This window comes from Theropithecus gelada, chromosome 12, assembly GCF_003255815.1.
Source record: "Theropithecus gelada isolate Dixy chromosome 12, Tgel_1.0, whole genome shotgun sequence".
NCBI classification, from domain to species: domain Eukaryota; kingdom Metazoa; phylum Chordata; class Mammalia; order Primates; family Cercopithecidae; genus Theropithecus; species Theropithecus gelada.
Genome location: NC_037680.1, coordinates 67,189,821 through 67,216,610, shown reverse-complemented (window position 1 = coordinate 67,216,610; position 26,790 = coordinate 67,189,821). Strand labels below are relative to the sequence as shown.

General features: G+C 39.6%; 1 protein-coding gene across 3 annotated transcripts in view; it reads right to left on the bottom strand.

Annotated features, from left to right (window-relative positions):
• NAB1 (NGFI-A binding protein 1) overlaps positions 1-26,298 on the bottom strand; it is a 43,158-nt gene extending 16,860 nt beyond the window's left edge. Inside the window, exons 1-5 of one of the 3 annotated variants that reach the window (XM_025405193.1) lie at positions 26,228-26,295; positions 25,193-25,342; positions 14,538-15,375; positions 5,063-5,196; positions 2,374-2,425 (exon numbers count right to left, since the gene is read on the bottom strand). In XM_025405193.1, the coding sequence (XP_025260978.1) occupies positions 2,374-2,425; positions 5,063-5,196; positions 14,538-15,375; positions 25,193-25,239 (1,071 nt within the window). In that variant the 5' untranslated portion in view covers positions 25,240-25,342; positions 26,228-26,295. Of the gene's footprint in view, positions 1-2,373; positions 2,426-5,062; positions 5,197-14,537; positions 15,376-25,192; positions 25,343-25,830; positions 26,115-26,227 lie in introns of those variants that run through there. The other 2 variants (XM_025405195.1, XM_025405194.1) reach the window with 2 other exon arrangements.
• Between the last annotated feature and the right edge of the window lie 492 nt (positions 26,299-26,790).

Below are 26,790 nucleotides of genomic sequence, written 5' to 3'. Positions count from 1 at the left end.
TTCAAGTATCTCTAGTGGAGTATATTTAAAGGAACAGAAAGGCCACATCTAATGTCACAGCCCAATACTCTGGGCTTCTAATAAGAAACTGAAAGCACTGTAATGAAATACAAGGCCTCTGAGAGGGTCACAAAGACTTACCAATAAAGCTCATCAAGAAACAACTGCAGCTCAAACAGTCCATGAGATTCATGATCACAAATTTCAATATTGAATAGTGACCTCTAAAGCTAGACAAGTGTGGCTTAAATGTGAGCAGCCTGAATCATGATCACACTTAGGGCCAATAGTGAAAAACAGATATAGACGTATTTCTAGCCTAGCAACTGACTAACTTTTTGGCCCCTGGGTAGTTTCTGTGCTTTCTTTCCTCTCAACCCTCCAATGGCACATGCCTTCTTAGCAGTTTCTATGTTCACCTGCCTTTCCCTTTAAGTAGCAGTGAGTCACTAACAGCCAACTCCACAAGGACCCTCTGTAACCTGTTATCTGGGGGAGCAAGAGATAACACACCTCAATATCATCTTTCAATGTAGCCTTTTAGATAATTTCAACATTTTCTGAGTTAACCATCTTAAACATTACTCCAGAGCTAACAGTGAGGTAGGTTACAAATATAAGTAGTTTATTTTTTATTTTTTTTCGGTAGAGACGGGGTCTCCCCATGTTGCCCAGGCTGGTCTCGACCTCCTGAGCTCAAAGCAATCCTTCTGTCTTGGCCTCCTAAAGTGTTGGGATTATAGGTGTGAGCCACCATACCTAGCCCACATTTCTTTTTTTAATGTGGCTTTTTGTTTTTGACAAAATACTTTTCTTCCTTGAGAGCCACTGCTTTAGGATAAGGTGTTAAGTCAAAGATGCTTATCTGCAGCCATTCATTATTCATTCTATAGATTTTTTTAAATGCCTATTAGGTGCAAGACAGTTATAAACTCTAAGTATACAGCAGCAGATTCATAGATAAGAGATCTATTCTCATCCAATGGGGCAGACTGATAATAAATTTAAAACAAGTATCTAATAGTTTCAAATACTGGCAAATGCTATGAAAACAAACCAGGAGAATAAGCCTGAGTGTGATTATGGGGAGAGGGTGCCCCTTTAGAAAGAGAGGCAGGGAAGTCAGGGGAAACACAGCTGTAACTTGAAGCCATCTAAAGAAATAGAAGTCTAGGTAGGGGGAAAATAGTGAGTGTTGAGGCATAAATGAGTTTGGCAAGTTCAGGAACAGAAAGTCAGTCAGTGTGGCTGGAACACAGTAAGAATGGAGAGTGTGGCAGCAGACAAGGTAGGAGATGCAAGCTGCAGTCAGAGCATGTGGGGTCTTAGATCCTTTAAAAAAAAAAAAGCTTAGATTTTATTCCAGGTACAGTAGAAAGCCACTGAAAAGATTTAAGAAAGAAAGGGATTTATGTTTTTATAACTCTGGCTTAGGTATGAATAAAGGATTACTGCCATACAAATAGATACTCTGTAGATATAACTGATTATAGAAATTTAGGGTGGTCAAATATAAGCCATTTGCTTTAACTTGAAATTAAATAATAGGATGGTTAAGAGAACACTGATCTCCATCTCCTGCCTAAAAGAAAAAGAAAGAAAGGAGCCGCCTGACCAGATTTCCACTCTGCTGCGACCTAGACTTTTTAAAAAGTATTTGTAAGAAATAATAGTTCTGAAACCATTCTATAGTTCTGAGAGTCCTAAGAAAAGTATGCTTTTCTTAACTCCCATCTTACCACTTGCAAATCTAAAATCAAAAGAGCAGGCTCAACCGTGACCCTCTAAAAGAGGCTTTAGTTAAAGTCTCTGTAATTTATAGTTACTAAATTATCATTTCCCTTAGATAGTTAATATAAAGAAACGAAAAGTTAGCTCCTCTGTATTTGATGACTAATGATGTAAATAAGACTATAAAAGGAATGGTTTAACCAGTAAAGTTTTAAATCTGTAAGAAACACCAACTACAAATCAACCTTTGATAAACTGACTGGACTAGTCACCAAATTTAAGAATTTCCTTGGATTGGGCATGGTGGTTCACACCTGTAATCCCAGAACTTTGGGAGGCCAAGGAAGGAGGATCACTTGAACCCAGGAGTTCGAGTGCAGGACCAGCCTGGGCAACATAGCAAGACCACATCTCTACAAGAAAAAAAAGTTTAAAAAAATTTTTCTTGGTCTGCTAATTCAAATTACTGTAAATATTGTATTTCAAAGTTACAAAATTCTTTATTTTTTAAAGATTGAAAGCCATTTTTCACCAGTTTATGGGGCCATCTTTTTTGTTTTGTCTGAGCTAGTTAAGATTTTGCTTGATCTTAAAACAAAAACAAACATTATTAGCATAAGAAAATGTAACATATGACCATACCTCCACTTTAATTCTCTTTGGGGATAATTCATCTCTTTCTCCACATTTTGACCTAAGGGAAAGGGGAGAGGAAAAAAACCAAAAACTTGAGAAAGTAACAGATTTTATTCCAAAGGCATCTCAGCCTATAATCTTCCACCAAAATATATACCCTGAAACTCCAACACCAGAAATGACATATTCATAATGAACATTAAAATAATGAAGAAAATATCTTTCATCATTTCCAAATTAACACCGGGGGAATGTACAGATACAACTATACATTTTAAAAGGCCACTACTACCTAAGAACTCCCCACCTCTGGCTTTGGTATGAAAGCCACTAAATAATTTTTTTTTTTTTAAGACGGGGTCTCGCTGTGTTACCCAGACTAGCCACAAAGTCCTAGGCTCAAATGATCCTCCCACCTCAGCCTCCCAAATTGCTGGGATTATAGGCATGAGCCACTGTGCCCAACCTAGCACTTAATAAATATTTAATGATCATCACATAATGAAAAAAAAAAATCAAGGAGGATATCCCTTTATGGTTCAGTAGGAATAATTTAGGATAAAATGACTAAAATGACCATTTAAGATGTATGTTTATGGCTACATGAGATTAAAATGCATTTTGTCTATCTACAGAAACTACAGATGTATTTACCCTGACCCAGCAATTTCTCTGCTGGGAAAACGTATCCCAGAGGTACCTACACATATATAAAATAATGTTCCATCAATGGTAAGACACATAATCATTTCATGTACCACTATGAAATTAATTAAACTACGACAAGCCATCAACTGCATTATACTTCAATATAAAAGATGTTAAAATGTGAAAAAGTACACCTCAGAATCAACAAAACATACAATGTATGATGTTATTTATTGTATTATTTACAGTGAAAGACTAGACACCACCCCAGTAGCCATCAATAGGGTGTGGGGCTAAATGAATCACGGCACATCCACACAATTCAATACCATGCAGTCGTAAAAAATAATGAGGGCACCTTAGGAGTCCAAGGTGGCTTCTAAATTATGTAAAAGTGTTAATATATTTTAAAGTACATTTAACTTTAAAAGGATAGATTAGGACAGGCACGGTGGCTTATGCCTGTAATTCCAGCACTTTGGGAGGCTGAGGTGGGCGGATTACAAGGTCAAGAGATGAAGACCATCCTGGCCAACATGGTGAAACCCCGTCTCTACTAAAAATACAAAAATTAGCTGGGCATGGTGGCGCACACCTGTAGTCCCAGCTACCTGGGAGGCCGAGACAAGAGAATCACTTGAACCCAGGAGGTGGAGGTTGTAGTGAGCTGAGATTGAGCTATTGCACTCCAGCCTGGCAACAGAGCAAGACTCCATCTCAAAAAAATAAAGAAAAAGAAAAAAAAAGAAAGGTGAAGGTAACTGCTAGAAGAAACAGCTAAAAATCACTGAAGGCAGTTGCCTCTGGGACGTGGAACTGAGAAGCGGGAAGGCAGAGCACAGGAATCGTCGAGTTTCACTGAAAGCCTTACGTATTGTATGACTTCTTAAATTGTGGACATGTATCACTTTGATTAAAGAAAATTATTTAAATACTCAGAAAGAAAATGGTGTATAATACAATGAAGAAAATTAAAAATCAGTGAATCAGCTCTTGATTATCCAACTCCAAAAAAAAAAAAAACCTCATAAATAATCCCATAGAATGTGCTGTATATTCCTACCCTGTTCATTTAGTCTACATGATTTCACTTGTCAGTTATAAATACGTAGGTACTGACGTAGGGCAGAAAATAAAACTCCTGTGAGTTAGGAAAAATAATGGTAATGATGGCAAATGCCTATAGTGCTGGTTTTCAAACTTAGGATACACAAGAATGCTCTGGGATGCTTGTGAAAGTTCAGATTCCAGGGATCCATCCCCAAAGAATGTGATTTATTAGGGCTGGAGAGGGTGCTCAGAATGTGACTTTTCAACGAAAACTCAGAGTTACTCTAATGCAGTGGTCATCTGCATCCAGAGAGGCAGTGGCAGGCACAACACAATGTGGGCTGGAAATCGGGGTCTGTGTGGAATCAAGTGAACAAAATCAAATGGTCCTATCCTGTAGAAAATGCTTATGGCTCAAGTAAGGATAAGGTGAAGAAAAATATGCTGTGTTTACATTAAATTTTGAAACCACCATTGCTTTCTAACATCACGTTTTTTAAATTTCAAACTTGTGTTCCATAACCCATTTGCTAGTAATAGAAGTATCTTTCAATTTTCCCTTGATATTAGTCAATAGAGTAGTTTTACATGTCCAGCTAATCTCATCAGATTGCAAACACCTTGCAAAAAGGACCATTCTATTTCCTCAGAGTTCAACAAGTTCATGTAGTTAGCAGGCGTACAAATATATCTCTAATGCTGACTAAATCCCCTCATCACGCTCAAAACCAAAGTGTGTGTGTGTGAGAGACGAATGTCTAAAACCACTACCAGAACAATGCTATAGTAACCCAGAGAATGATGCCTTTTAAAAGAGAAAGAGGAGGATTAAACAACAAAAATCACCTTAGCAATGTTTTCAAAAGTCACTGCATCGTTTAGTTTCCTAGAACAATAATCATACTTCTACTTTTTCAGAAATGCTTATTCTATCAACAAGTGTTTCAAACTCTACTTCTATCAAGCAACGGAAAAATATTGACAGTTAAATACTTACTTGGTGGTTCTGTAAGTATATTTATAGGTGACTTCTCGAGAAATCTGCCGAGCCAAGGCAAAAAGCTCATCTCTTCTTGTCAGCAGGGCATTATCCTTCACACAGAGTTGAGCAGCTGCTTCATTAACAGTGAGCTGGACATCCAAAACAGAGTTTCAAAATTAAGAACATTTTAATTTCATCAAAATGCAAAAGATTTCACTTAAAATATAAGAATGTCACACCATTATATAATGAAATCATAATTCATAAAAATCAGAATAGTATTTATTCCTAATTATTCCTAATGCCAAATTTCTGAAGAAAATCAACCAATCTGCCATCTCACAGAGCCCAAATTAATCATGATAGTCATCTTGATTTTATTTATTTATATGCTTTTTTTGGTTAGGTAGGAGAGTTTATAGACAACAAGGAAAATAAAAAGTGAAAAATATTCTGCATCTTGCTTATAAAAAACCCAAAATATCAGAATACAGGATTTGCTGACACCACTTCTCTAACCAAAAATCAATGTAGATAGTCTGACAGATTTTTTAAGAATTGACATGAAAATTCTTAAAAAGGAATCAAGACCATATGATTTTAAACATTTATCAAATCACTTAGTAAAAAATAGAGTTATCACGTACTAGGGCTATATTGGAAAATCAAGGTCTTGGACTAATCTCTAAGATCCATCTAATTCTACCACGCTTTCATAATTCAATAATTATTAAATATTGCCAATACAGAGTTGCTAGTTGACCACTTTGTACTAAAATTCTGTTATCATAAACACAAAATCTTAATTGTTTAACAAAGTAGAAAATTTTTCACATAATTTTGTCAATATAAATAGATACAGGAAATTGTCAAGAGGTATATCAAATTTTTTTAATATGCAAAAGATGAACTTAACCAAGGCACAATGATTAGCAAAAAGAAAATGGGACGTGATGGCAGACAGACCTGAGAAGAGTCCTGCTCCATCATTTACCAGCTATGACTCTGGACATGCAAAACTTTTGAGAGGCTTGGTATTTGGTATTCTGAGAGGCAAAATGGGATAATATCACTATCCCAAAAGGCTCTAACAAGAATAGATGAGGAGACACACCTGGCACAAGGTTGTGGTTAGTGTTAGTTCTTGTTTCCTTTTCATAAGAAATCAGGTACAGCAGTACCCCCTTACCCACAGTTTTGCTGTCTGAGGTTTCAGTTACCTGTGGTCAACTGTGACCCAAAAATATTAAATGAAAAATTATACAAATAAACAATTCGTAAGTTTTAAACTGTGTGCCATCTCACTCTGTCTCGTCTGAGTGATGAATCATCCCTTTGTCTAGTACATCTACACTGTCTACACACTGTCCACACTCCTGGCCGTCAGTCACTTGGTGGCCATCTCAGTCATCAGATGGACTCTTCTGATATCTCAGTGCTCATGTTCCAGTTATCCTTATTTTACTCAACAGTGGCCCCAAAGTGCAAGAGCAGTAATGCTGGCATATTGTTCTAATTGTCCTACTTTATTATTATTAACAGTTATTGTTGTTAATCTCTTGCTGTGTCTAATTTATAAGTTAAATTTTATCATAGGTATGCATGTATAGAGACGAACAATGTATATAAGGTTTGGTACCATTTGCACTTTCAGGCATCCAGCTGGGGGTCTTGGAATGTGTCCCTCACAGATAAGAGGGGACTACTGTAGTCACCCTTTCTCCCAGCCAGGCATCTCATCTTTATTTAGAATAATTTTTCTTACTTAAAATTTTTGAAAACAAAAATAAATAGCATGCAATCTTTCCATCCAGAATGACGATATTCTAATATACATTATTCCAATATTTCGGTGTACTTATAAACATTAAATATATATGTACATACAAATTTGTAATCTACTTTTTTCAGTATATTTTTTATTTCTACCAATGTATTAAGGCAGAGACACGGCTTGTTTACATTAGCATCTGGCATGGGTTGGAAGTTCAATATAAATCTGTTGACTGATGAATGAATTGAAAAATCCTTTATAATATCACTTTTACTACCCACACATACAATATTCCACTGTAGAAAACAGCAATATATTATTTAAACTACCATCGCCCTGGACATCGAACTACCTCCAGTTTTCCATGTACTATTTTAAAAAAAGCTGCATAAGAGATTCTTAAGTGTGCACCTTTGCACACATATCCAACTATTTCTTTGCAATACATTCCTACAAATAGACCTGTTAGGTCACAGGGTATACTAAATTTTAAGAAATTTATACATTCCACCAAACTACCCTCAGAGAAGTTGCTCTAAATCATAATGCTGTTACAATGATTATATGATGAGTACATTTCCTACAATCTTGACCAACACTAGTTATTATCTTTTTAAAACTTTACCAATTTTACATTTCTAAAACAGTATTTGGTTATAATTTGCATCTCTTTGACTATGAAACTAAAGTTTTTTCTTACATCTTTGACTCATTACAATGTTTTGTTCTCTTAGGACTTCAGGAATTCTTTATTAACAGCGTCAACTCTTCATCATATGTAATGGGATTTTTTTTTTTAAAGTTTGTCATCAGCCATACAGTTTCTATGCTGTGGGTGACAGGCACAGAAAAACTCTTTCTACTCTAATAATATATAAATGTTCCATAATTTAGTCTAATCGTTTTACTTTTCCCACCTAAGTATTTAAACCATCTAGAATGTGTTATGGTATATGGTATGATGTAGACATCTAACATCCTCCTCCCCAAATTTATAACTGTAATTTATATTGTTCTGAAACAATTAATTTGGCCACTGACAGCAAGTTATAATAATAAACCCAAGTTTCCTATTTTAAACCCATAGCTGAATATGAAAGCATAATTGAAGGAAGAATTTATTTTCAGCCTTCTCCCCTCCTCCTGAAGAGTCATCAATAGATAAATTCCTCCCCTAAGTGCCTTTGAAAGGCACAATGTTACTGGAGTTAAAAGTGAAATGTATACTTTAAATAATGATTTTCAAAACAAATCAACTTCAGTTTCAGCATGGCAGTAGCTAAATGACCTTGAAGAGGATTCTCAAATACCTTTTCATGTAGCGATTTCTTTTTCATATTAATAAATCTACATTACTAAGGAAACGCTTGATTTTCAGTAAGGTGTTTTAACTGACAACGTTTCAGAGGTACTAGCTTATGCACAACCACAGAAAGTAACTTTTCAACACAAATTGAAAACAATATTCTAGTATTCCTTCTATTACCTTTCCAGAAACCAAGAAAAACAAACACAATGCATTCATTGTCACTGAATTCAGGCTCCCACAAACCAAAAAAGTAGACTAAACTCCAGGCCCTCAGGGAACCTGGTAAAAAACTGAGGCTGGAGAAATAACTCTAGCTCACCCCCGAGTTGTAATAAAAAGCTGATTCATGAAGCCTCTCCCTTAAAAACATGTGTTCTGTCAGTGTTACCCAGATTTCATGCTCCCTAGTTGCTAATAATGAACAAATCAATAACTCTCCCTTAAAAACATGTGTTCTGTCAGTGTTACCTAGATTTCATGCTCCCTAGTTGCTAATAATGAAATCAATAACGATTATGATACAATTACAAAAGAAAAATGAAAATATTCCCAAACAACTCGTCACTTGCTGCAGCACTGTTAGCTTTTTCTGAATGCCAATAATCTAATTTTGTTTAAAGGATAAAGTAACAAGATATTCTCCCTTCCTGGTTTACTTATTTCCTCCATTTCCTCTTTTTGTGGCCCAAAATACCAAAATTCCACTCATTTCTTTATCTGAAAGATTTCTCAAAGTTTGCTTCCTTTTTGTTTTTGAGATGGAGTCTCACTCTGTCACCCAGGCTGGAATGCAGTGGTGCGGACTCAGTCTCCCGGGTTCAAGCGATTCTCCTGTTTCAGCCTCCCAAATTGCTGGGACTACAGGCATGCACCACCTTGCCCGGATAATTTTTTTGTACTTTTAGTACAGACAGGGTTACATCATGTTGGCCAGGCTGGTCTCGAACTCCTGACCTCAAGCAATTCGCCCACCTTGGCTTCCCAAAGTGCCGGGATTACAGGTGTGACCCACCACGCACGGCCTCTTAAAGTTAGCTTTCTATCTTTTATAACTGGACTTAAAAAGTGGCCTCACTACACTTATCTTTATTCTTAAAAAGAGTGATTTACTGATTCCTAAAAAAACTTTCTTTACAGGTTGTTAAAATTATAATCTCCAACAATTAAATGATTGTGACTTTAAGTACTGTTGGCACAAAAACACTGTGAACAACTGTGTGTTAGGGAGGCTCAAAAAGCAATCAGGACTTTCATTTCCAGCACTGGGAAGGCTAGGGTACCATTACTGGCCCCTCTCAGAAAAAAAACTAAAGTATATCAGGGCTAGAGGGGAGATACAAATAAAATAATGGGAAAAAATCCAAAATATTAGTCATATAATAAATGTAAATGGACCACATGTTCCAGTTAAAAAACAAAGAATGTCTGACTGGGTTCTTTAAAATCCAACTGATCAGTATTTATAAAAGATATACATAAAACATGGATTAGAAAGGCTGAAAATAAAAGGATGACATAAAGATATAATAAGCAATAGGCCAGGTATGGTGGCTCACGCCTGTAATCCCAACACTTTGGGAGGCTGAAGCAGATAGATCGCTTGAGCCCAGGAGTTCGAGAACAGCCTGGGCAACACGGAAACCCCGTCCCTACAAAAAGAGAGACAAAGAAAGAAAGAGAGAATGAGAGAAGAGAGAAAGAGAGAAACAGAGAGAGAGAGAGAGAAGGGGAGAGAGAGAAAGAGAGAAACAGAGAGAGAGAGAGAAGGGGGGAGAGAGAGAGAGAAAGAGAGAGAGAGAGAGAGAGATAGGGGGGGAGAGACAGAGAGAGAGAAAGAGAGAGAGAGAGAGAGAGGGAGGGAGGGAGGAATTAGCTAGGTGTGGTGGCACATGCCTGTGGTCCCAGCTACCTAGGAGGCTGAGTGGGAGAAACACCTAAGCCTGGGAGGTCGAGGATACAGTGAGCTGTGATCTCACCACTGCACTCCAGCTTGGGTGACAAAGTGAACCCTGTCTCCAAAAAAAAAAAAAAAAAAAGAGATGTAAAGATGTAATAGGCAATAATAGGCAATGACTAACAAAAAGAGAACTCAGGTATTTATATTAACATTAAAGAAAACAGCTTTTTAAAGCAAAATTCATTATTAAAGATAAGATTACTGCATGATACAAAGAGAAACAGACGCTACAATCACAGTAAAAGTTTAGCACACAACTCTTTTTTTACTGACAGAGCAAGCAGACAAAATAGTTAAGAACCTAAGATTTGAAGAACAGAGTTAGTAAGCTTGTTAGAACAGACACATACAGAACACTCTACTAACAACCGCTTAAGATATCATTTCCAAACGTAAAAAACACAGACCGCAAAGTGAACCATAACTAAACTCTCAACAAATTTTAAAGGGTTGGCATCACACAAACCATGTACTCTTGCCCTCAATGTAATTAAGTCAGAAATCATTAGGAAAAATAATTAAGGAAAAAAATTACTCATATTTGGAAATAAAGAAACACTTTTAAATAACTCATGGTCAGAAAATAAATCATAAAATTAAAATAGAAAAATAATAACCTCATAACAAAACTTTGGGAATAACACTGAATCAATACATAGTGAAAATTTATACTTTAATTGCTCATATTAGAAAAAGAATGACTAAAAATTAATGAACTAAGCACCCAAATTAAGTTAGATAAGAACAATAAAATAACTAAGAGGAGACACATATATACATGCGCACAGCACAAGCAAGAATAGCAACTAAGCCCACAGCGGCTTCTTCAAAAAGATCAGAGGTGGGCAAGTTTTTTCTGTAAAAGGCCAGAGAGTAAATATTTCAGGCTTTACGGGTCAAACAGCCTGTGTCACAACTACTTAACTCACCATTGTAGCTCAAAACCAGCCACAAACAGTACATAAATAAATAGGCCCAGCTGTGTGCCAATAAAAGTTTATTTATAAAACCAGGAGGTGAGTGAGACTGGGCACACAGACTCTAGTTTGCAGATCTCTGAAAAAGAATAAAATTGGCAAACCTTTGGCAAGGTTGTTTGGGGCAAAGGAGAGATAAGTGTACAACCAATATTAGGTCAATATTAGGTCTTAAAAAACTATAAATAATTTTATGCCACTAAGTTTGAAAACTTAGATGAAATGGACATTCTTAGAAAAATGTAACTTACCAAAACTGACTCAAGAAATAGACTACCATAATTCGTTTTTAAAAATCACCAGAAGGAAAAGTCCAACATTTCAATTGTTAGATGCTGAAATCTACGAATTCTGAGATTGAGAGTTCAGAATAAAACAAGCTAACTTAATAATGTGTCCAAGTATATGCTGTTCTCAGATTCAGCATTCCTCCTCTTTCAAAGGTGAAATTGCTGGCCTCCTCTGACACACTCAGCCTTGACTTCTCAGCACTACAATGGAAACTGACCAAAGCTTGGCATCACTGTTTATTCTATAGGCCTGGGTCCTTATCTTGGTAACCTGCTCAGCACCCCAATGCCTGCAGAATTTCTTCTGCTCAGTCTACAGTTACCGCTGACTACATTCTCCTCTTCTTCTTCCTATCTTTCTAGAGCTCTTTGACTAGAAGCTGCTATCTGCTGACAAATATTCTGTAATGCCAAATTATCTACCTGCTTACATTTCTGAGTATTACAAGTTACTACATTCTCTATTGCCTTGCTGTTCCCAAGTTTTAGTTGCTCTCTCCTCATCCATTCACTGATTTAAGATTGGGGGCACACTGCTTGCCTAGTTTACCACCTACTATCTGTTAACACCCTTTATGATAGATGCAACGCTGCCTGCTGGCTTTTTTTCTGATATTGCTTCTGGGTTTGTCCCTTAGCACCTGCTGAACACCAGCAACGTGAGTGGTTCTAAGCCTCAGAACTCACTCTCTTCACAATCTGACACCTATATAACAGACCAGACTTAGCCAGGTTGTAGGACTACCACTGATTCTTTAGCTTTAAAAAAAAAGGGGGGGGGGCTTCACAATAAGTCATTCCATAATTCTTTATGGTGTACATTTGGAAACAAATTATGTTATTATAAATATATAAACAAATATTTTTTTCTTATTACAAGAAAAATAATCTTATGTACTGAACAGTTGAAAAAAACTCACAGGTATAGATAGCTTCCTGAATTTCATCCACTAGTGACCTACATATAGCTCTATATCTTGAAAGATTAAAAGAACAGTATCCACACAATTTATATGAAGAAAACCCTCAGAACAGTGAGATGAAGCCAACAATGAATTAAGAATAAGTCATATATTCCTTATGTGGAAATTGAGTACAAACTAGCAACATTCTTTAATCTCAGGAACTTAGAAGAACTAAAAAAACTTCTGCTAATTGTAAATAATCAGGAGAAAAAAAGTAAAATTCTCATAATACCTAAAAGATATACCTAATAGTACCTTCTTTCAATTCCCTCAGGATTCTGTCATTTCTTCCAAGATCTTAGATATCTACTAGTTTTAAGAAAGCTTCCTGATTCATAAACATTTATCCTAAACTATATTATCGGACCAGATTCACATACTGGAGTTACAAGTAACAAGTAGGCCTAAGTTAAGTTTCAAAAACACAAGCCACAACTTCCAAAGCCCCCACCCCCACATTTCAGCCTACTGGCATTCATTTTGAGTATTTCCTTATTTTGGGAAACCCACGGTCTCATTACTTAAATACCATATGTACCTACTTATCTAAAGAGGCAAAGAGCCCGTCAGCGAAAGCTAAGTGTAAAATAATTCTTTTTAGATTTTTTAAAAGTAGGGTGTGATTTTTTTAAAGTCAGGTTAACTAGGTTTGTTAATCTTTTAGAAATACTTTTACTTTGATAAAAATACAGGTATTTTTGACTCAACTTTGTTGAGTTTCATTGCTATGTTTTAAAAATTATAAGAAAACTAGATTAAAGCATGAAACTAAAATTGCCAACACATTTTGCCTTTTGTTTTTCTACTAATGACAGCCATATAGCCCTTTTAGTGGATTCCTCTACTGGTTCAAAGGATACTCCCAAAATAGATCAAGTCACAGACTGGCTATGACTTAAGTCATTCTGCTAACCAATTATCTGATCTCAAGCTCCAACATTCACGTCTAAAATCATTTATTTAAAAAGATCAGGCTAGGTACAGTGGCTCATACCTGTAATTCCAGCACTTTGGGAGGCTAAGGCAGTCATATCACTTGAGCCCAGGAGTTTGAGACCAGCCTGGGCAACATGGAGAGACTCCCATCTCTATAAAAAACTTAAAAAAAAAAATTAACTGGGTGTGGTGGCACACACCTGTTGTTGAAGCTACTCAAGAGGCTGAGCAGGGAGGACTGCTTGAGCCCTGGAGGTCGAGGCTGCGCTCACTGCACTCCAGCCTGGGTGACAGAGCGAGATCCCCAACTCAAAATAATAATAATAATAATAATAAGCTATGAAATAGTCTTTTTAATTTTTGAAAACACATTTATTTTCCAAGCACTTACTGTGTACATTAGACTCTGTGAATATAAAGATGAAGGAGACATTATCTCTGCCTTGAAGAAACCCAGAGTATACTGTGAAGCACAGACCAGTACACAAATAAGTACAATAAGAAGTTGAAGTTATTGTGACAGAAGTATATGCAGGGATAAAAATGGAAAGGAAAGGTCATTCTATCTGAAGGAAAAGATAACAGAAAACACTTAAGCTTATTCTGGGCTGAGTTTTAAACATGATGTGTCAACCACATAGACGAGAAGAAAAGGAGTAAATGTTAAAGTTTATACACACACATAAAGTATGTATGTTATATGCAGAAAATGTTGTGTCTATACACACATATATACACACATGAACTTAAGCAGACTATGTCTACAGTACTTACTATAAAGATAAAAATGTTTAATGCCAAACATCAAACCAAAACGATGTTCAAAGCAAGAATTCTTCCAACATTCATCAAATTGTTTTCTATGCAAGCTGAAAATTGCTTTAAGTTCTCGCTATTTTTACAAAATTATTTTCTTTAAAAAAAGCCTACAAAAATGTTTTTTAAAAGTTATATTTAAAACCTAGTTTTCTTAATTAAAAAACAAACTGCCTTTCAATTGCAAAGACTTTATGCTTTCACTGCTTAAATTCTGACATTTTTCTAAAAGTCACCTCATACTGTAGTTCCAAAGCTCAAACATGTTCAAGTTCAATACAAATATACCCCTAACACAATAAACACGGTCTATTTTCACAAAAGAGCTACGTGTTGCTAACACCTCAGTGTTTTTAATACTGCTTTCAGGGAGTGTATCACATTTGCGGCAAACTATTACCAAATTTATCTCTAATGACTAGCAACATGCCACACACACAGAGAAAGAACAACGCGGGCTTTGTACCTCATGGAGCGTGAGATGTTTCCCATCCTTCCTCTTTGAGTCAAATCTGCCGTATATTGCACTGTATTTCCGAATTTCCTCCTCTTTGTGTGGATCATCATCGTTCATCTCAAAGATGTGACCTATCATTTTGGCCAACTTCTTGTTGGTTTTTAGCAGCTCTTTCACTTCGTTCAAGTCACTTTTCGGCAGCGTGGGGGCCATCCGCTCCACACACTCGGCCACAGAGAGCGCAGCGGCAGCATCCAGCGCCTCGCTGCTCTCCTTTGGGGACGCGGGGGAGCCCAGGTCTGCCGGGGAGAGGCTGTGCTCACTCTCGGTGGCATGGTGCCCTTGCCAGAGTCTGGACTCACCAACACTCTGCAGTGCTAGGCTCCCGACCACATCTGACTTCCCCTGTCCCAAGCTCTGCACACAGGTGGTAGCAGCACATTTGGGGATTTTTAAATGAGGTTCCCGGGCATTGCTACTCCTTTCATAACTACTGCAGGATATTCCCAGCCATGTCGGTGATCCCTCTGGTAATTTATAGATGGGTATGCTACTGACAGGAAGGGAAGTCAGCGGCTGATTGAAAAGCCCAGGGTTTGTGACCCAGTCTCTCAAAGCCTTCTGCAGCCTTCTAACATGAAGGGGCTTGCTAGCCATGCCCACGAGTGCCATGATTTCCAAAAACTCCTCTTCTCCTGCTTCACAGAGTTGCTGGACATCATCACCACCTTGTTGGATAAAGGCATCGAAATAAGAAAGTAGATTGGCTTTTTGTAATATTCTATACAGCTGCAACTCCCCCAGGGTCCTGGGTAAGGCCGCAGCCATTACTCTGGATGGGTTTAACCTGCCAAAAAAAAAAAAAAAAAAAAAAGTAAAAACTCATCATACTTGCTTCAAACTTCTTACACCAAATAGGTTAGACTACAGGTTTTAAGAACAAAAACAAGAAGCATCTGCATCGTGACTGCCTGTGAAGGCAGCATTCTCTCTACATACTTTATCTCATTCTGCACTCCTAACAATCTTATAGGTCAGTAACTAAACTGACTTATTTTCCCAAAACAGAATAACTGGTAAGCGGGAATCTGGAGGTTCAAACCAAGGCTCAAACCAAGGGTTCCATGTCCCATATTTTTGGCTACATACTTTGCTACTGCCAAGGTATGGACACAGGTGGAGTGAAAGACAATCAAATTTAGCAGGAGGTAAGAAGCAGAGGATGCTACCATTTGCTGAATACTTATTTTGCACCAAGCAATACAATAAACACTTTACATTACACATGTCTTAATTCTCACAAGGGCCCTGTGACACAGGTACAGTTATTCCCATTTTATTTTTTTATTTTATTTTTTATTTTATTTTTTGAGATGGAGTCTGGCTCTGTCGCCCAGGCTGGAGTGCAGTGGCCCGATCTCAGCTCACTGCAAGCTCCGCCTCCCCGGTTTACGCCATTCTCCTGCCTCAGCCTCCCGAGTAGCTGGGACTACAGGCGCCCGCCACCTCGCCCGGCTAGTTTTTTTGTATTTTTTAGTAGAGACGGGGTTTCACCGTGTTCGCCAGGATGGTCTCGATCTCCTGACCTCGTGATCCGCCCGTCTCGGCCTCCCAAAGTGCTGGGATTACAGGCTTGAGCCACCGCACCCGGCCAGTTATTCCCATTTTATAGAGAAAAAATGAGCAAGATGAGTCTGGCAGGCAGAGGAAGATAGCTTTCAGTATGCATTGGAGGTGAGAAATAGAAGGTGGTATATTTAGGAATCAAGAAAGAAGAGGTAGAGAAAAGTCAAACAAGTAAGTGACAAGACGTGGTGATCACTTAGATCTAAGTGAGGAAGGAAGTTTCCCTTTATTGACATTTATTGATGAAGAAAACAGTTACCATTTATTTGCACTCTGTGGTTTAAGGAGAGTTACAGGTGACTATGAGATTACATCTGAGAGTTCAGAAATCTAACAGGCATTAGGGACACAGAAAAATAAGGATGATGGGATTCCCTTTCAAACACATGGCACTCGCACATGGCACAGGGTAGAATGCTTATGTAGAATGGCCCTGCATGCAAAATAATAGACTAGAATCTAACTATGTATTAGGGAGAGGGCTGTAGGATAAAATAAGGAGGGTGGGTGATCCCTCCAAAGCAGCAGCAGAAAGCCTAAGACAGAGTCAAAGACGAAACATACTTTTAGAGCTCAAGCAAGACAAAGAAGTCTGTTTTTAAAGAGACAGAACAAGACTCAGCAAAGTACTTCTTGACCTCTTAGCAGCCTTTAAAAGTTGTTCACAGTTGCCTGGAGACCTCCCACATACAAAGAGGAGTTGGCCAAGTACTTCCATTTAAGAGAAACAAATAAACTTGTAATCAAACGCACCCTTAGGATTAAAAGTACCCTGTAGCCCTCTATGGAGAAAATAACAGAAGGCTAAAAGAACATGTGCATCAGAGAAAAATGGAAGGCCCACTCTCAACTCTGACAGTATGCAGTAACAGTTAACGGGGACATCCCTGGAAGCCAAGAAGTCACCGAACTTGGGACTTTTGTTTTTTGCCACCAATCAGAATGCTACACAAAATTCTAGTCTCAGCCACTCCAAGCCAGGAGAATAGGTGTCCCTACCACTCTAAGCACTGACTACTGGAAGCCCTATCTCCTGGAACCTGTGTGTCATCCACAATCTGTTTTGACTTCCTCAAATTTTATGTCTCTTTCTTTGCAAGGGCGAGTATGGGCATAACCAGGTTACCTGATGACTTCCCAAAAGACAACAAAGGCTGAATTAGGGCCCAGTAGCTTCTACTAACATCCAGGAAATCACTTGGGGTGCTTTTGAAAAATACAGTTTCCCAGGTGCCTGAGATGCATCTCAGGAGACTCCCATGATTAGGCAAATCTGACAAACTGCACAAGATTCCTACTTAATAAATCCTCCAGGCACCACAAACTCCTACAGGTCCTGTGATGATCCAGGTAATTCTTTAGGTCAACCTTCACATTCATGCCACCTCAGTACTCTTGATAAAAAAACGTTCTTGCATCTTCTAATCACCTAAAGGAGGCTCTGCGTGTCCTTCCACTCCAGGGAGAGTCTGTCATCCACCTGGGCACTAACTCACAACAACAGAGCTTTCAGGAGTTACAGACCCAAGTTTAGGGCTATATTAAACTACACTATACCAAATAGAAGGCCTGCTATAAAGTGTTGGAAGTGGAAGAAAGGAAACTTACTTTCCTATCATATACCTCATGCAATTCCTCCACAGGCTTTCGATGCAAGAATACAAAAAAAAAAAAAAAAAAAAAAAAGGACGTGTATATACATACACATGATCAAAATAGACTGTGTAAGACACAGAAGTTCCAAGACATGGGGCTTCCCAGTAGTACACACACAGCCTTTTTTTTTTTTTTTTTTTTTTTTAAATAAGAGGACTGTAACTTTGCAAGGTTTACACGGTGATCAATTAACTCACCATATGTACTTCTCACATTATGGAATAGAGAAGAGATTACATGAGGAAATCTAGAAAAATACTTTTTAATCTTTTTATGAGCAATAAGAAAAAAATATCTATGTTAGACAAATACAAAAGAGAAACTTAAGAACGAAAACACCCAAGCTTATATTTTGTCCTTCTGAGATAAGGCAATGATTTTAGAAAACAATTTTCAAGTTTTATCCTTTTTCATCTTTACCGATTTAAAAAAAATGAAACCCCCTAGTTCTTAAGAGAAAGCCCTCTGTATGGGTAAGAAAGTAGTTATGAATATAATATCTCCATAAAGACTGATAGGACCAAGTGTACATTTCCAAAGCCAAGATAACAGATGCAAGATAACTAAGTAACCGATTCGGTCCTGGAGGCTTTCTAGAGGCCCACACTTACTACTGGGAAAGGAGTTTTCCTACTAAGCTTTTGCTTTAAGAGAATGTTTCAGTTTCCTTCCAAAGCCTGCTGTGGTAATTTAAACACCCACCCCTTCATACATTAACTTGATGTGATTTGAAAGAAAACTTTTAAGAGATTTTCTGTTTTCACAAAATCTGTAACCATTAATGCTTCAACATGAAGGTCAAATAAGTCAAAAGAAAGCTTCTACCTGTATCCCTCCAATCTGAAGTAAATATAAAATGGGTCCTTAACATGTTACATACAGGTAGCTTATAGTATTGTAAATCTACTCAGCTGAAAACTACTGTTACCTGACCTTTTCAAGATATCCTGGAACGACCACTCTGAGTCTGATTTTTCAACGAATTCCAGTTAAGAGAAACCAGTTAACTGCATTCAAAAGTTAACTCTGAGGCCTTGCTGCCAATGTACAGCAAACTTCTACTTCCACTAGCTTAAATGTTCCTCCCCCTGCTCAGTCCAATGAAAAGAATCCCAATGATGTCAGGGGAAGAGGAATTAAACAATGCATTAAGACCATTTGTTGTTGTTATTCACTGATCTTTTACACAGTAATCATTTGTTACAAAACTTTTTTAAAAACTCACTTTGGCTCCTTACAGGGTAGCATCAGTCACCTGCCAGATTCCAACTGTGCTAAGTGAAGGAAGGAGCTAGTCTGGCCCACAAAGTACTGGTCAACTGCTATTTTGCTATGGAAAACAAAATTTCCCTAACAGTCTCCAAGCTGAGATGTGAGGATTTTTTGATAGGACAGAGGCCTTTGTCACTAGGGAAAAGAAGAACCATTCCTTCGAACCTGACTCTGGCCAGCTTGTTTTCTGGACTCACCATTCTATCCAAACTCTGGGCCTCTCTCTCTCATTAATCTCTCTGATACATGGTATCACTCCTTGAGATGCTCTTCGCCTTACTTTGGTAATGCTGCATTATTTGTTTTTCCTTCTTTCTCTCATTATATTCTAAGAATTCTCCAAATTTTAATATTGCATCTCTTTTCTATTGTGTGCCCATAATTTTCTTTTGATGATCTCACCCATTTCCAGGCTTTAATTATCCCTATAGGCAGATGACCTCCAAATCTGTATTTGTAGCTTGGACCAGGGCCATGGAGTGGCTCCAAGTGTTCTCAAATCCAAATGCACACAAAGCACTGACTGCTGAGTGAAAAAGATGCCTCTCACACACGTCTACTTTGCAAATGAAGGTAAATAGACACTTCTGTTATGTAGTAAAATAAAACCCACTTAAAAGTGTAACTGAAGTTTTGTTTTGTCTTTATATGTACTCTCAAAAAACAAATAATAAGAGTAGTCATGAATATTTGCTATTATTTATTTAAAAAGCTATCCTCACACCTGAAAAGTTCAGAACCATCAGCCCAAATTGTTCTTCTAAACCGTAATTTGGCGTTCCACCTGGGCACTGTCAACACCTCAAATCTGATGTGTCTGAAAGCAAGTACATTCTCTCATTTTCTTCCCCTCTTCCAGATTCCCAAGTCCACTTCTTTCCAACTCTCTTAGTTCTTTCAATTGCACCGCGAGTCTTTCAGTTTCCAGGATTTAAGTAAGTTTGGATTCCGTTTTTGCTTTTGGTTCTTTCTTCCTCAAATCTACATGTCCTTAGGCTACACCACTTCTTTCTCTGCCTCAAAAGCACCAGATTCAACTTTGAAAAAAGCTCCTTCACCTTCAATAGATCCCGCACTGCAATGCTAAGTTTACAAAGTTGCAAACTTCTCCACTAGTGCATAAAGAAATCCAAACTACTCATATAGGCATCCCAGACCCAAGCCTATCTCTTTCCAGCCTTTCTCTGTTTCTTAACATGCCCATATACTTGTTCCAAGCAGATACATTAGGCGTTCCTCAAATATGCATTCCACTTCCCTGCTCCTGTGCCAGGTATCCTCTCTCCCTCCAACCTCCACAGCCTTTCCCAAAATGTCCTTCCCACTACCCCTGGCTGCCACTGTCCTCGCCCTTCTCCCAACTCCACAACACTTTGTCTCTCTCTCTTATATTTTGAACTTATTCAAATACACCATGAACTAAGCCAGTTCCGGGGAACAGAGGAAAGACAGCTCTTCATGGAGAGTCAGTTAACAGCAAGGAGAAAGACAAGCAGCAGAGACTTACACGATGTGGTAAATGCTGTGCAGCTGTGAAGGAGTCATGGCCCAAGGAAGGCAACCTGCCTGGCTCTGCAGAACAAGTCACTGTTAGGTTATAAGCACCCCGAGGGCAGAATTAGGTTTCATTACTCTTTTGTCCCCCTTTATTCCTAGCAAAGTTTCTATGATAAATAACATCTCTGGAAAGGTTGCTGTGCAATGAAACCCAATGTCTGAGTCAGAATCTGATCAGCAACCTTTCATATTCCAAAACGGAGGCCTTCTGTGTAAACCGGTATCTCAATGAATTGCCAATCCAGTAACAGGGCATCCTGTTACTTTAGCTACAACCCTTTTCATTCTCTCATCCTTAATACTTGTTCTTTCTTAAAAAGCTATATGGTGCACTCCTATAACATGGCTATTCTCCCAAGAAAGCAAAAGATGCTCTCCCAATACAGGAACTACAAGTGGTTAGTGTTATACATCATGGATCAAGTCCGGCCCCAACACCTGCCTTTTAAGAATTCAAGTTCAGTCATGAGATCCTAGGTCTTTGCTTCTCTGTTCCTATAAACACGGTGTAAGTCATCATCAAATATCTATCTCATTAATAATCCATATAGTCAAAGGGATTTATAATCACTGTTCTTGCATCTTCTCCCCTCCATGCTATGGGAATCATTATTATATACACATACACAAACATATATAGCAATACACATATGCACACGCCTCCAGGAGTGGGAAGAAACCAAGGGCAAAATCCTAGTAAGGCTTGACTTATTTATGCAGAAGACTAGAAATTCCTTCCCCCAACGCAGCCTGCAATTTTTACTTTAAAATTATCTGAGTCAATAGCAACCTCTTACAGACTTACAAAAAATGTGAAAAACCTTGGAAAGAGTTAAGAGCTCATGAGTCATTTACAGATTAAGGTAAATTAGTTCCACCAGATTGTTTTCCTCTTAACATCTAGACAAGATCTGATGCACGTTAATGAAATATTGAGATGGGAAATGGGGACAATGAAAATAGGAAATCTGAGGACAGAAAGACTACACTTAGAGCCTCTGAAGTAGTCCAAGTTTAGGAGAGTATAGCTTGAACGTACAGGGGCCTGGGAGAAGGAGAAGGGTGAAATGGGTACACCACAGGCTGAAACTGAAAAGGTTTATAAAAAGCAAGAATCTGACTCAGGGAAGGATGAGCCTCTATGTCAGGGGTGTCCAATCTTTTGGCTTCCCTGAGCCACACTGGAAGAATTGTCTTGGGCCACACAAAAAATACACTAATGATAGCTGATGAGCTTTTAAAAAAAATGGCAAAAAAGCCTCATAATGTTTTAAAAAAGTTTACGCATTTGCATTGGGCCGCATTCAAAGCCCTCCTGGGCTGCGTGCAACCACAGGCCTCAGGTTGGACAAGCTTGCTCTATGCAATTAATTATTTTTGCTTTTATTCTCATCCTAGAACCCAGAACTCAAGCTAAAATGATTAAATGGAGTTCAGCTACACTTTATGGGTTACTTAAGATTGCAAGGTTGGCCTAAGTACTAACTCCCATGTGTGTTTCAAGTTCCAAATGATTTACCTAGGCACATATTAGTAAGCGGTGTACCATATAAATCAAGACACTTTTGGACCTTAGCTATGAATTAAACATATACCTTCTAGTGAATTGAGGGTAATTTGGGAAACTTAAAATGTCATCTCTTACTGATTTGTTTCTAAACTCCGAATGAAGTTGGAAAAAAATTTTAGAGCCGGGCGCAGTGGCTCAAGCCTGTAATCCCAGCACTTTGGGAGGCCGAGACGGGCGGATCACGAGGTCAAGAGATCGAGACCATCCTGGCGAACACCGTGAAACCCCGTCTCTACTAAAAAATACAAAAAACTAGCCGGGCGTGGTGGCGGGCGCCTGTAGTCCCAGCTACTCGGGAGGCTGAGGCAGGAGAATGGCGTGAATCTGGGGGGCGGAGCTTGCAGCGAGCCGAGATCGGGCCACTGCACTCCAGTCTGGGGTGACAGAGCGAGACTCTGTCTCAAAAAAAAAAAAAAAAAAAAAATTTTAGAGACACCTTAAAATTTTAATAAAAATTTTCAGTGTGAGATTAAATTTACTTGCCAAAATTAGAAAAAACTAAACCAGATTTATTTTGCTAAATAACTATGTATTCATTTAACTATAATAACAATAAGCAAATACTAGCATTTCATATAATGGCTGGAAATCCTCAACCAACCTACCATCAAGTCATTTAACAAACATTAATTACCCACTGAGTACAGAGTATGCAGGCAATATTTATAAATTTTTTCACCTTTTCAGAAGTTTCTCTGTAAAAATCATTAAATTAATATACTATGCAAATTAATGGGTCACCCCCTAAATACAATGTAGTGAGAAATGACAAACTCTTTGAAAGCTTAATGGTATGTTTTAGCTTTGCGATTTCTCACAAGACGAGGATCACTATTTTTTCCAAGCATCAACTTCTCAAATTTCCCACTTGTTCCATTATTAAGTTTAAGGAGTATATTCTGTTGTATGACTTATTGAACATGTCAGATCAGAAAGGGAATTTGCATTTAATATAGTAACTGTACCATTCTATTGTTGAAAAGGATAAAACAAGCAGGTAAGATAAAAATAAATTCGAAGTAAAGGGGCTAGTAACCTTCTATTATGCTCAAGTGGGTATTATTTATGCTATAATATGTTTAGCAAATTCCACAATGAAATATGCATAGATGGGTTGATTACACATTAGCATGATCTTAAACTGTTCAAAACATATTATAAAATGGTCACTTCCATCCAAAACACAGCTTTGTATTTAAAGGTAAATTTTACAAAGATTTCATTTCCCAAAATGCACATAAATAGCACTCACAAAAAACAGCTCCAGGCTTGTTATAATGGAAGAAATGAGTCCTAAGTCTTAGGCCAATGAAACCTGACGTAACTTCGGAGGCTAAGGTGGGCTAATCCCCTGGCCCAGGAGTTTCAGGCCAACCTGGGCAACATAGGGAGACCCCGTGTCTATATTTTCTTTAGAAACTGACATACTTCTGTTTTCATCCAACCTGAACTTTAAATATTTAAAGTTCATTAACAAATTCGTCAAAGATGTCCCCCACTTTATAATTTTTTTCTTTCAAAGAAGCATCCACGGTGCAAACCCCCCAAATATTTAATAAACCAATAGGCTCTTAGCTATAGCGTGATGAAAATACCTAATGCTTTCACTGTTTCTCTAAGGAGAATAAACATCTATTAACTTTCTCATACGACAGTGGATGTTATTTGCCACTTACAAAAAAGAGATTACTCAAATGAATTAATAATTTTGAAATGAGATAAAGTATTTATTAGATAGACCAAGTTATTTACTAGACATATAAGCTTACTAAACGTCCTTGTAACAGCCATAGTAATCCTAAGAATTTGTCATTTGAATTACATTCATAATTAGCAGGCAGAATAAAATAAAAATCTACAGTGCCTCAACGTTTTCATTATTACTATTATTACTGATACCTTCACAAGTAACAAGAGACCATCAGAGCCAAGAAAAAAAAAATTTTTAATAGCGAAATGGCATATTAACTTTAGTGCAAAATGGCAAAAATAATAAAATTGAAACAAGAACGCTTCTTCCAGAAGTTCCTTGAAATTTTCTTTCAAGACCTAATGTTCCAATATCTAATACCAAATCAGGGATAAAAAAGGCTGACCTAGCCAGCCATCTACAAAGTCTCATGAAAATTCTTATTTGTATGTTAATACCGATGACAAAATATATTTTTAAAAATGAAAGGATAGTATTAAATGTCTTAAAGGACACAAATATGGAGGAGAAAAAGATAGCCTTTCATCTAAGAGCCACTTTTACTTGCACTCAGATTAGATCAGAAGCAGCTCTTTCAGGTCTTCAGGAAAAGCTCAACCTCCACCCAAAACAGAAAAAGCAAATCCTATGCATCTTCTCTTCTCATACTTCTCATAATACACACACAGATTATGAAATATCATAATTGAGTATGTTGTTCAGGGAAAAATTTTCAAAAAAGTGAAAACCTAGGAAGGTAAGTCATTGCGTGAATACTTTAACAACAGCTAAGCATTTCCTACGTGACTAATCTATTTTAAATTCGGTTCCTCTGTTCCTATGCAATCTCATATTATCTATTAAAACTGCCAAAATATTTTTAAACAAGATCTGAGAATTCCTCTTTCAGCTTCTGATCTTTGCACTCCTTGAGTTGGCAGACACGTCACTGGCAAACCAACTGGTAGTGACAAGTTACTCCAAATCGACTCTTTCAGATGAAATTTTAAATTAACAGCCATCCCAAAATTTTCGGTGCCTCCCGAATCTCAGGAAGCGAGGGGTAAGTACATGCAACTCTACGATTCCTCCCGATCACTTGCTGCAAAACTTGGTCTGCAGCATCTACAAATGCATATTCCATCTCAACTATCCCTTTCCCCAATATCCTTCAACACTCAGGCTCATCAGAAGTGTCGTTTCCTAACTCAAGCTTTGGAAACTCTGAGCTTGCAGACCACAAAGATTGGACAGTATTTTCAGGGTTTCTCCATGATAAGGTCACACACACACCTCTGCATCCAAGGCTTGTACGTCCCACATGTTTGCAAATTCCTCATCGGCCTTAGAGGCACAAAGAGTTTCTCGCTTCCCTGCACCTCAGTGCCAAGTTTCTGTAAGCCTCTTCCATGCAAAACTCTCCTTCCGCTTTTAAAAAGAAAACTACATTCGGAAGGGGAGGATACCCAAGAAGAAAATCGAGACGGTAAGTGCAGCACTTTTATAAAGTAAACAAACAAAAAGACCGCCCTGACAAAGGCGACTGCAAAACTCTAGGGCTGGCGCTCACAACCCACATCGCACACCCCCACAGCGCCCCACGGTTCCTCCGAGCGCCGCGAGACGCCCCCAGCCCCCTTAGCAGAACGGACTCGGCACCCCAAGCTTTCTCGGAGTGAAAATGCACGAGTCAGGGCCGCGCTCCCCGCGGCCCTGGCACACCGAATGTCTCCGGGAATCGCCCACACGAGCCCGGGGCCGCCCTCTCCTTCCGGCGGCGGCCGCGCGGAGCCCACTCCCCGGACACCGCCCCCAAAGTGCCCGCGCGGCCCCGCGACTCCGCCGCCCCAAGTTCGCCCGCGGCCGCTCTGCCGCGAAAGCGTCCGGCACTTGGCGGACCGGGAGTGGCGACCGTCCGCTTCGGTACGTACTCAGCCAGCGGCTGCAGCGGTCTTGGCGCGCTCTCCCCGAGGACTGCTCAGCCCCAACTCCGAAGCGACGGCCCCCGGCTGTCCCTCCTCTGGCGGCTGCAGGAGCCGGGACGCCCCCGCTCCCATCGAGGGGGGAAGGGAAGGTGGTGGGCGCGCTCTCTCTGCTCCCCCCGCTAGCTCGGGCCCGCCGCTTCTTCCCGCCCACCCGCCCCGACGGCGCTCGCTTGGCCGCGGCGGCGGCTCCTCCGGGCTGCGGCGCGCGGGCGGCGGCGGCGGCAGCGCCTCCCCCGCCGCGCCCTGCCCTCCCCTCCCCTGCTTTCCCCTACCCTGCCTTCCCCGCGCGGGCTGCACCCTCCTCCCCCTCCCCCGCCCGCCTCCGCCGCCTCCACTCCCCCACCCCGCGCTGTCACATTGGGAGATTCCGCTCTTGCTACATTCGCCGCTCCGGCTCCCGCCCACGCGCGGCCGAGTGACGCAGATCCCGGCGTGGGCCGCCGCCGGGCGGGGGCGGGGGCGGCCGCTGGGCCCGGGGCTCGGCCCCTTCCCGCCGCCCCCTCCGCGGAATCCGGAGGGCGGCCCATTCACACGGCAGCTGGGAGGAACCAAGTGGGCGCCGGGAGTGGGCGGCTCCCGCGAGTCCCGCTCCGGGCGCCGGGAGGGGACGACCAGGAGGGAGACGGGTGGGGGACGCCGCCTCGGGCCTGCTCTCCAGCTGCGGAGTGAACTGGGAAGATTTGCAATTAAAAAAAAAAATTATGTGTGAGGTTCCCGATATAGTATTTCAAAGAGCACACCCGCCAAATCCAACATCCCCTAGGAGGCTGACTTTAAAAAAAAAAAAACAAAAAAAAACCGCGCCGGGCTCCCCTCGCCCCCGCAAGCTCGGGGCGGAGGCGGGGAGGCAGGTGGTCCAGGTGCGCCCCTGCCCCGGGGGCGAGGCATCCGGCGGGAGGGTGGCAG